Source organism: Physcomitrium patens, chromosome 3 (genome assembly GCF_059467195.1).
Source record: "Physcomitrium patens ecotype Gransden chromosome 3, ASM5946719v1, whole genome shotgun sequence".
In the NCBI taxonomy this organism is placed as follows: Eukaryota; Viridiplantae; Streptophyta; class Bryopsida; order Funariales; family Funariaceae; genus Physcomitrium; species Physcomitrium patens.
Window position 1 is genome coordinate 14,630,654 of NC_143412.1, and position 11,700 is coordinate 14,642,353.

The 11,700-nt window shown below is 37.3% G+C and overlaps 1 protein-coding gene and 1 pseudogene across 2 annotated transcripts; both read right to left on the reverse strand.

Annotated features, from left to right (window-relative positions):
* Window positions 1-3,194: 3,194 nt before the first annotated feature.
* LOC149989522 (cytochrome P450 98A3 pseudogene) lies at window positions 3,195-3,965 on the reverse strand (annotated as a pseudogene). Its single transcript, XR_016502139.1, has one exon. The product of XR_016502139.1 is annotated as a cytochrome P450 98A3 pseudogene (transcript).
* LOC112279757 (cytochrome P450 81E8-like) lies at window positions 3,195-6,340 on the reverse strand. Its single transcript, XM_073532900.2, has 5 exons — window positions 5,642-6,340; window positions 4,965-5,083; window positions 4,693-4,846; window positions 4,366-4,551; window positions 3,195-4,250 (listed from the first exon to the last, which is right to left on the reverse strand). Exons 1-5 carry the CDS (start codon window positions 6,242-6,244, stop codon window positions 4,065-4,067), a joined length of 1,248 nt encoding a protein of 415 aa, XP_073389001.1. The 5' UTR covers window positions 6,245-6,340; the 3' UTR covers window positions 3,195-4,064.
* Between the last annotated feature and the right edge of the window lie 5,360 nt (window positions 6,341-11,700).

Below are 11,700 nucleotides of genomic sequence, written 5' to 3' on the forward strand. Positions count from 1 at the left end.
GCTTGTAGACAAAAGGGGCATTGATAAGGTGATGCAAAATGTCCTAAAACAAATAACAAAGGTATTATTCTTTCAACTCGAGAAACATCATTTAATTCAAAAATAACAATTGCATTATTGTTTCAATTATGGCATTACCTTTGCATTGATAGTGCTATAGAAGGAAACATCTAAAGAAAAAGAAGAAGCTCCTCAATTTTAATAAAAATATAATTAATCAATTCTAAAGCTATGATGGTGGCATTAGCAAATTTCAAGATTTAGATGAAATGCATCTCATAGTTTTAGATCATATATGAAAATACATTCCTATAGTTGTAAAAGAAGTCTATTAGATTCTTAGAATACATCATACTCTATTATTAGCTATAATTTTATGCAAGAAAGGTTACAAATTTAATTTAGATATTAATAGAGTTGATTAGTTTTTGTCTTTAGGTGACTTATTCACATGAGGCACACTAGCTAGTAAAATTTATCTTATGCCTTGTAAAATTAAAGAAATTGCTTTAATTTTTAATTCATTTATTTTAGATCATATACTTATTAAATTACATCAAGTATTAATACGTGCTTTAATGCATATAATACAAAAGATAAAGTAGATGAATACTATTGATAGATTAATAATTAAGGGAGAAAGAGATAAAATACCTATATGTCAATCATGCATTATGGGCAAGGCCTATAAACAACCTTTCTCACATAAGTACAAGTGTATCAATAGTACTTAAGATATAATAGTATTTGACTATGGTTATTTTGATACAATTAGCTTTGGTGGCACAAAATGATTAGTTGTATGGATTGATGAATATTTTGGCTATTGTAGCCTTATAATTCTTCAAACTAAGGACTAAGTACATATCACTTATAAGACTTGGGAAGCAGAGGTGCAAAGAAGAACTAGAAGAAAGGTCAAAACTTCTTTATTAACTAAAGTAATGAATTCTTGAATAATAAGCTTGGTTCTCACTTCATAGTTGAAGGCATTTGACACATGATCACTCTTGCATATACACATAAAATTCTCAACATAGCATAGCATATAGTGTGGATTATTTTTCAAAGAATACAAACACTTTTAGATGATACCAAGCTGGATCATCAATATTAGGTATTTACAATAAATTTTTTGACTTAGACTTGCAATTGTCTTCCACTTACAAGACTTGGTGGTAAGACACCATACAAAGTTTTTTATGATAAAACACCTTTTCTTCAAAATGCTCATTGTTTTGGTTTTCTTATTTGATATCACATAATATTGAAGGAAAAATATCAAAAGCTTAATATAGAGGTAAAGAAGGATGTTATTGTTGGATATTCAAAAGTAGCAAAAGGATATGATATTTTTCTACCAAAAAAGAGAAATAATCCTAAATCAAAACATGATTTTTTTTAATAACTAAAATGAATTACTTGGTGAGCTACCAACTCTTTAAGAAAAAAATTAGAGAAGACATGGATCATGGAAACAATTTTATTTGCTAGATTTTCAACATCTAAGTAAATTAGACATATTTCAATCTCAAGCCTCAAGACTACATATGCATAATAGATTAGATGAAAAAATGGTTGAAAAATAAGCAAATTCTATACTAAAAGTAGTAGAGTTTAATTAATCAAAAGTAGAAGCAATTATTCAAGTTCTATTACTAAGACATTGTTGTGTAGGTGATGTTGATCCAAAAAAATATTATAAGTGTTAGTAGAATGTGTTGTATGCCTTGGAAAAAAGACAAAAAATTTATTTGAAGAGATTTTGACTTATCAATTGAAATAATGGATGTAATTTATATTAGTGAATATGCAAAACTATAGACTGTTGAGTAAGCCATAAATTCACCTTTTTGCAATGAGTAGAATCATGCCAATTGAGTTCTTCTTTTACCTTTTTGAAGAAAGAACTCAATTCCTTGAAAGATCATGGTACATGGAAATTTTTATTTTTATCTAATGGTAGAAAGACTATGGATTTAAAATAGATTTTAAAGAAAAAATATACAAGTGATGGCTCTATTGAATATTTTAAAGCATGATGATTATAAAATATTTTATTCAAGTGAAGGATCTTAATTACTATGAGACTTTTGTAGTAATTGCTAGCCTTGCAATAGTTTTCATATTAGTCACAATTGCTGCTACTTTTAATTAGAATATATTACAATTTGATATCATCTCAACTTATTTAAATGGTGAACTTAAAGAGAAGGACATCTATATGAAGATTCCAAAAAGATTGGAAGTTGTATTAGAATACAAAAGCAATGTGTTACAATTGGATTGATTGGAAGCTCTCAAAATCAAACCCTTATTTGTATATAATGTACATTGAGGGATTAGTCCTTGCACTAGTTATTTATGTCAATGATGTATTTATTGGTGGTAAAAACTTTGAGATCTATGTGAAATATAATGATCAATTGCAAGAGTACTAGAAGATGAAAGGTCTTGATGAATCTAGTAATTATCTTTGCATTGATTTTTTGCAAGATAAGAAGAACGATACTACTAGTTTGAGCTAAATCAAGTATATTTATCAAAAGTTGGAAGACTTTGAGATGAAAGATGCAAAGGTAGTTGCTACACTAATGGTATGAGGTGATCTTATTAAATATGAGAATGCTAATCTTTTAGATATAGAAAGTCTAAAGCTTTATCAAAATACTTTATGTTCATTATTGTACCTTACAAATGGTACAAGATATGTCATTGCATTTGCTTATCAATACTTTGTTCAATACATATCATATCCATATATTTTGCATTGATAATGAATTAAATAAATATTTTATTACTTGCATAGAACAAAAGATTCAATATTACAATATGGAAGAAAAGAAGAAAATTTGTGACTTATAGATTGTAATGATGTAGATGGAGCATGTTGTATAGAGATGCACCATTCAATAGGATATTATGCATTTATATTAAATAACACAATTATCACTTAGATAAGTAAGAAACAATCTTTAATTTCTGTTTTGTCAATAGAGGTAAAGAATACAACTTTGGTTATTGCATCAAGAGAGACTTTGTGGCTTTGTAAAGTACTTAGGGATTATAATATTCTTGAGATGAAAAAAAATCTTCATTTATGAAAACCAAAACACCATTGCTATTGCCAAGAATCCAACATACCATAGTCGTACAAAGCATTGAAATATAAAATATCATTTTATTAGGCAATGTGTAGAAAAAGAATAAATTAATTTGGAGTATTGTTCCATAGAGCAGACAACAACAAACATCTTTTAAAAACCTATCTTTAGAAACCTAACTTTCAAAGATATATTAGGTCTTATTTCAATAGAGGATTAAGTCCTACTTTTGGAGTAGGAGTGTTGAATATCCCACATTTTATATACCAAAAGCTATGACTTATCCAACACATAATAAAGACCCAGTAGATCCTCCCTCTCTAATTTCCGCCACATTCTCGTTTCCAACAAAATGATATTCATCCAGTTTTGTAACAACTTCTTTACTTGTTACTGGGAGTAAATGGTCGAATGTTCGTTCAGATCCACAATTGCATTGTTTCTGCCACACAGTTCTGTCTGAACGAAGAGGAGAATCTATCAGAATCACTCTCCCATGATTCACTGTTGGCCATTCTCTCTGCCGTGGTAGACATGCAGCGGCAATCGGGGGACAACACGAACTACAAGGTCAGTCATCCGCGGCGTGACGAGCCCAGGCTTCTCCCGCATGTCCATCTCCTCTGGCTTCTGGTTATGTGTGCTCCATTCGAATCCATGAAGCAGGCTAGCAACTGCAAGCTGCACAACAGCCAAGCCAAGTCCAGCACCAGGGCACTGGCGCCGCCCAACAGAGAAGGGAATCAGCTGGAAATCGCGCCTAAACATGGTGATGTCTTTGTTCAGGAATCTCTCGGGGTTGAATTCTTTTGGGTTGGTCCAGAAGGCGGGGTCACGGCCAATGGCCCACAGGTTTAGCATCACGGTGGTTTGAGCGGGGATGTCGTAGCCTGCGAGAGTGGCCTGTTCCAAGTTAAAGTGGGGGATACCCAAGGGCGCCGCTGGGTGCAGCCTGAAGAGCTACTTAATGATGGCCTGCAGGAATGGCATGTTCTTAATGTCTTGCTCGTCAACCAGCCTGTCTTTACCGACCACAGAGTCGATCTCGCCCTGCGCTCGTTTCATGAAATGTGGGTAATGTAGGAGTTCGGCGATGGCCCATTCGATGGAGACTGAGGTTGTGTCACTACCTGCAATGATAAAATCCTGCGCCCGGAAGTATCAAAGGTATCAGATTTTGGTCGATTCAGTTAACACCTGATTAGCTGAAAATTTTCGATTGCAAGTTTCCCTAAGCAGAGAAACACATGAATGTGCTTACAAAGAGGACTGCAGCTAAGGCGTGATCCGGGAGCCTGTCGTCTCCTTCCTGAGACAAGAGGATATCCACCAAGTTCTGCTTATCTTTATCAACAACTGGTTTTTCATTGGATTTGTTTTTCTCAATCAATGCCATTGCGCTTGCGAACATCTTGGCTTGCAATTTCATTGTCTTGGCTTTGTGGCCCTGCACAGCCACGCGAATACAGTACTTATTTGAGCGACGGTTTTCTAAAGCATGTAGGGGCTGAAATTCTAAACGTTCAATTCTATACTTTTAATTCTGTCGCATGGTTGAGCTGATAGAATCAATTTGTTCGGTTCTTACCGTGAAATCGTAGATATCCAACAAGGGAATGAAGTCACCAACGTAGATGACCCTCGCCAAATTGACAGCCTCCTTAACCACACCCTTCAAAGTGGTCATTTCCTCCCTGGTGAGGCACTCCTTGTCTCCCATGTTCGGCTTTGCAAATATCATTCTGAATCCAAAAACACCCACAAACAATAAAGTTGAGTCTGCGCAGTTGCGGTTGTGCTCTTACTATGAAGCTGTTGCTGGAGAGAGATTAGTGGTTGACATTGGGATGTTGTGGTTACCTGATCAAGTTGTCTATGGCCATTTCTTGTAGCTTGGAGGTCATGTTCACAGGCCCACCGGCTAGATGATCGCTCAACACAGAGCTCATCACGTGCTTCACCTCAATCTGCCTCAATTCCTGCAGTGAAATCGTGCTCATATGAAATAGCCGGGGGTGATCCTTGTACTGTTGTTACTCATCTCAACGCAATTGGCAAACGTCCCATTTGTGTTCAGAACCATTGTTCTTGTTATTATTTTCCTTTTCCTTTTCCTTGCTTTTTTTTCTTTTCTGCGAAGGAATGTTTTTGCACACTAACAAACGTAATATTTTTGGAAAAGAAAATTGCAATACAAATATATTGTATAGCTCTTGCATGTCGTGTGTATGTTCAAGTCACTTCATCACAAGCTTAGCAAATTCAAATAAGCAGCCGTCTAACTCTGAAATCTTTTTCCACATCTGAGGCATCTTCGAACCGTATGAACCTGAGAGCTCAGTTAACGAGAATTTCAACTTCCATTTAGATCGGAAGATAATCAGAATTGGAATGAGGGGTTAGAATACGGCTCGGAACTGCTGCAAATACCTCACACTAGATTTGAATGGGGTTCGACCGACAGATTTGAAGATCGCATTAATTCGTGAAGGCAATCAGGGCAAGGAATTATGAGGGTTGCTGGAGAAAATGGTTACCTGAGAGAGGGCCACTCGCTTGGGGGAGAGGAGCTCGACAGTGTAGATGCGACGGAGGCGCTTGTAATAGTTTCCGAAGGGAGCGAACACAATGCTCTTGAAGTCAAATCCTAGAGTCTTCCCCGCAGTCAGGAAGGGACGTGAAGCGAATGCCTGGTCGTTGTGCTTTAGCACCTGCTCTGCAATAGCTGCAGTACTAACCAGAAGAGTTGGCTTACTGCCCATGTAGATCATGGTGAGAGGACCATTCTTCTCGCTGATCCTCGCAAACGTCCGGTGCGCTGCTTCGTTGTCGTCCATCATATGCAAATGCCCAATGATAGGCATCCTGCCTTTGGGAACAGGCGGCAGGTTTAGTTTCTTCCCTTTCGTGAAAAACATCACCGACGCCGCAAGCGCTAGTATCACAACTGCCACGGGGACCAGCCCCCCATTGAACTCCATTTTCTTGCTCTCACCGAAGCTCCAAAAAATCGAACAACTGGGGATCCTACCACTGGAAATCTCTAAGTGCGGATCAATATCCTCCTCTGCCTTATGTTGCCGACGCAACCTTAGCTCCGAAAACACACACTCCTCCAAGCCGAAGCCTCCTTTGTACATACCAGTGCTCTGACATGTTTGGGCTCATGCCAATGATACTGATGACTGCTTTTTTTTGTACTCTGTAGCGGTGTGGTGAGTCGGATCAGTAGCTGTGAGCGTGGAATATCCCGTATGCCGACCTCAGCCCAACAATCCGCTTTATTCCCAGTCCGCTGATGCGACAGTCAGCGAAAATGGTTACTCGCAGAGACCTAATTAAAAAGGAAAAGGAGCCCCATGGTGAGACCGAGCTTGTCAATCCGAGCGACTGGTTGGTTGAAATACTGTGATTCTAGGCGTGGAAAGTGAAGTCGAAAGCTGGAATCGGCATGTGGGGCAGTAGAAGGGAAAAAGGAGTTACTGGGAAGCTGAATCCAAGCGTACCACGACTGCGGTGAGCCCAGGTCGGTGACTTCTTCGGCCAAGGAGTCTGTCTGAGCGACTGTTGACAGTTGACTGGTCCTCGAGGTTTGTCTGATTGTTGTTTGTCTCAATGCTTGTCCATTCTCAATGCACATGAACCCAACTGGATCTAACAAGCTCAACAACCTTATTTCTGGTTCATATTGAGCATCTCCGACGATTGCTTCAGATGAAAAAGACACTTGTTCTAGAACACGACGTGTTGTGTTCTCTGGTTGACTGTGAAGAAACTCTTTTCAAGAAAAGGTGGCGTCACTATGACGGCACTTTTGAATAGAGACATGAAGACACTTTTCATGCAACTCTTTATCTCAAAACAACATTTAGACTAAACTGAAAGAATCTTTTAGAATCAACTCTTTTTCTCAAAACAAAATGGCTGTTATTTATTTATTTATTTTTCTAAACTCTTTTACTAAACTGAGAAATTGTTGAAAACAGCAAAATAAACAATAGCAAAATAGCAACATAGGAAAATAGCAACTAGTTTGTTTACTTACATTAGTTGTGAGATTCAATTATAAAATCATTGATGACTAAGTATCTTGTCAAATTGAAGTCGTTGTATACAAAGCTGACAAAGTATCCCATCATTTCTTTGTTGGACTTGTTTGTTTTTATCTGCTTTACTAGGGATGCAATGAATTCTTGACAATTTGTTTCTTTCACATTGTTTTGTTTTATTTTTTTTGTTTTTTCCTTTATTTGCAATTACATTACTACATGAAATCTGAGATTCCAAAAACAACTAAATTGTCATGGATATTGTGAACAATAATTTGGATTATTTCCAAAATCATGCTTTGAATGTTGATAATAATGACTTGACCTCTTGTTTTAGCACATCAAACTTCTTTCAATCTATCTATATCCATGACATTATTCTTTCTTTTTAGGGACAAGTTACACAAGGAGCACTAATCACATGTTGAGGAAGTCTAAGATGTGATAAATTATATTTGCCACGTATTTTGATCTTTGTTTCATTTTAAGATAGTTGATAGGTCCTCTTAGCTATTGATAATGTTCCATTCTAGGACAAAAAGACTACCATATTATTTGATCATTGTTGAGTGTCACGGACATACATATAATTACCTATATGAATAGATAAAAGTATGTAAAAGTAGATAAAAGTAGGTTAATTGTGTAATATCTTCTAGAGAAGCTTCTTAGAAGCTTCATAGACGCTGCTTTGACTTTATAGAAGTCTATAGTTGACTTTTAGGCTAGAAACTTGGTCAACAAGTTAGCCATGTGCCACACATGTTGGAAGCTTAAAGAACAAGCTAACTACGTGGTCCATCCATAGAAAACTTGCCTTGTAAGCAAAGGCATGTGGCCTAGAAAGTCAACATATATTGGAGGTCTTATAGAACATCGCCATGTGGCTTCTAGTTAGATAGTATATATAGAGGCAAGAGTGAAGCCCTCTTCACTCTTGTCAACTCCTTTCTTGCTTCTAGTCTAGTTTCAAGGGTCTCTAGTTTTCTTGTATTTTGGCAATAGCCATTCCAGTTTCTTTCTTAATATACATATTTCTATTTTGTCCTATTTCTTTTTGAGAAAAGTCTCACTTACTCTTTAGCTTTCATCGAGTTCTTGTCCTTGACAGATTGACAAGAGTACACTTACAATATCAGAGCTTTGTCTTTTCTTGATTAAGAGTGGATTACCCCTTTTTCTTGATAAGACATAAGCGCATTAGAAGTTGCGGATTACCCTCTTTTAAACTGATATTGTTCTTAGTATTTTCTTTGTTATCAATTCCTCTCTTCTATTTGTTTTGAGCGTTGTTAGACATCTTCTCTTTTCTAAGTGCTACTATGGCAGAGCTTGTTGAAATGAAGAGTGCAATGGCACAGATGCAAGAACAATTGAGGGAGTTAATGCTTGCGATGCATCAACTCAATTTACCACCACAAGGAGCAACAAGAATGGTAGGAAGTGAAGATATAGAGATGATTGGGGCTGCTTCAACATCTGCACCAAATCATGTCCCTTCTTCCAGAATGGAACACCCTTCGAGTGTTAGAGAACCGAGAGTTGCCTTGCCCGAGAAGTTTGATGGTACCAGATCCAAGTTTCGAGGATTCATCAATCAGGTCCAACTAGTGATTGAACTTCAACCCCAGAGCTATCCAACTCCAGGGTCACAAGTAAGATTCATTGGTACACTTCTTTCAGGTTCAGCATTGTCATGGTTTTCATCTTTTCTTGAACGACGAGATCCAATATTGGATAATCTGGAGGCTTTTTTGGCGGAGTTTCGATCCATGTTTGGAGAACATGATGCAATTCGTGTTGCAACCAACAAGATCCGTATTTTGCGACAAGGCAATCGATCAGTAACATTATATGCTTCGCAATTTCGACAACTTGCAACTGATATCAAGTGGGATGATGCCGCACTTGTGAGTCAATTTCTCTACGGATTACAATATGAGGTAAAGAAATTGATGCTTAATTTACCTGATCCTCAAACATTGAGTCAAGCAATTGACTTTGCTGTGAAGTGCGACAATCGACTTTTTGAATTTCGATCCGAGAGTCGCACAAGTGGGCCTCAACGTTACTACAATTCAATGGCAACACCGACGTCTCCTCAACACATACCTTCGGAAGTAGAGGATATGCAAATTGATGTGGTACGTTTCAAACCTCTTACTGAGCAAGAAAAGTCTCGTCGTCGACAAGAAGGATTGTGCTTATATTGTGGAGAATCTAAGCACACTGCTCAACATTGTCCAAAGAAGCGACGTAACTACAAAATGAGAAGTACGGCTGTCAAAGAAGACAGTATGTCGGAAAACGAGTACGTCCAGCTACAATAGGGACCGTGCGGCTGGAATCTTGTACAACTTCTAATAAAGGTCCTATCCTCTCCTCAAAACCATCTCCTTGTTTTATAATAGATGTGCGTTTAGGACCTAATAATTACAAAGCCTCTGCCTTGGTAGATTCAGGAGCCTCATCTTGTTTTTTAGATGAAGAATTTGCTAGATGTCATAGAATATCATTAATACAAAAAACTAAACCTGTACACGTAGAAGTCATAGATGGTCGTCCGTTGTCTTCTGGAGATGTAACTCATGAAACACTTCCTGTAGATGTAGTAATAAATGGTCATAGTAGTTGCGTAATTTTTAATATAATTAGATCTCCCTCTAATCCAGTAATTTTAGGCTTATCATGGTTAGAAAAGTATAATCCTCGAATAGATTGGATTTCTCGTAAACTTGATTTTCCTCAGAGCATTAGTAACAGTTCTATTAACCAAGTAAAAAACCATGAGTCTAGTATAGTAAAACTCACACCTATAGGTGCAAAAGCATTTATACACGCAGCAAAAGAAGGATCAACTTTTGCTATTTATGCTGCACCTATTTCTGAAAGCGTAAAGACTTCAAGTGGCATTCCAAGTCAATATCAGGATTATCAAGACGTTTTTGAGAAAAAGAATGCAGATATTCTTCCTGAGCATCGCCCATACGATTGTTCAATCGATCTCAAGGAAGGAACTCAGCCACCATTTGGACCAATTTACAGTTTATCGCAAGATGAGTTGGCTGAACTCAAGACATATATTGACGAGAATTTAGCGAAGAATTTCATACGCCATTCAAAATCTCCAGCAGGAGCTCCAATTTTATTCGTAAAGAAAAAAGATGGATCTTTACGAATGTGTGTTGACTATCGAGGACTCAACAAGATCACAATCAAGAACAGGTATCCATTACCTTTGATATCAGGACTCCTTGTCCAGTTAAATCAAGCTAAGATCTATACAAAAATAGATCTAAGAGGAGCATATAATCTAGTACGGATCAAAGAAGGAGATGAATGGAAGACTGCGTTTCGAACCAGGTACGGGCATTTTGAATATAATGTCATGCCTTTTGGACTCACGAATGCACCAGCTGCTTTTCAACATCTCATGAATGATGTATTTCGTGAATTCTTAGACAATTTTGTCGTCTGCTACCTAGACGATATCCTGATTTATTCTAAGAATGTTGAAGAACATGAAATACATGTTCGTCAAGTATTACAAAAACTCAGAGATGCAGGATTGTACGCCAAGATGGAAAAGTGTGTATTTCACACTACTCAAGTTGACTTTTTAGGATACATCATTTCAAATGATGGTCTTATGATGGATTCTAAGAAAGTCCAAACAATCATGGATTGGAAGATTCCAAAGACTGTGAGAGATGTCCAATGTTTCTTGGGATTTGCCAATTACTATCGGATCTTCATCAAAGACTTCTCACGAGTTGCAGCTCCACTTACACGCTTGACTAGTAAAGATAAATTCCAATGGAATCAAGAAGCGGAAGCAGCATTTGAAGCCTTGAAGACATCGTTTGTCTCTGCACCAGTCTTATATCGTGTTGATTTTTCCAAGGCATTTTTTATGGAAACAGACGCATCGGATTTTGCCTTGGGTGCAGTTTTATCACAAATGGGAACAGATGACAAACTTCATCCGATAGCTTTTCATTCAAGAAAATTCTCAGCAGCCGAGATCAATTATGAGATCCACGATAAAGAACTTCTTGCAATCGTGGATTCCTTTCAAAAATGGCGTCATTATCTAGAAGGTGCTTCTAGTCCAGTCACTGTGTATACAGATCACAAGAACCTCGAGTATTTCATGTCAGCACGCGTGTTGAATCGTCGTCAAGCTCGTTGGAGTATGTCTTTGTCAAGATTCGACTTCATTATCACTTATCGGCCAGGAAAACAACAAGGTTTGTCCGATGCCCTGTCTAGACGTTCTTATTTTGCACCAAAAGAAGGAGATGCAGCTTTTGAGCAACAAAGAACGGTCCTCTTGAAACCGGAGCAATTTCATCTCCGAGCAGTGAAATCAACATTGACTGTTGATTCAACTTTTCTCAAGCAAATCCAGTCCAGTATGTCCTCAGACCCTCTTGTTCATGATATCGAGAATAATTCTTCCAAGTCTCATGATTCTTCTAAGTTCGAGTTCAAGAATAATCTATTATATTTTGAAGGACGCCTATATGTTCCAGAAGGAAAAGCAC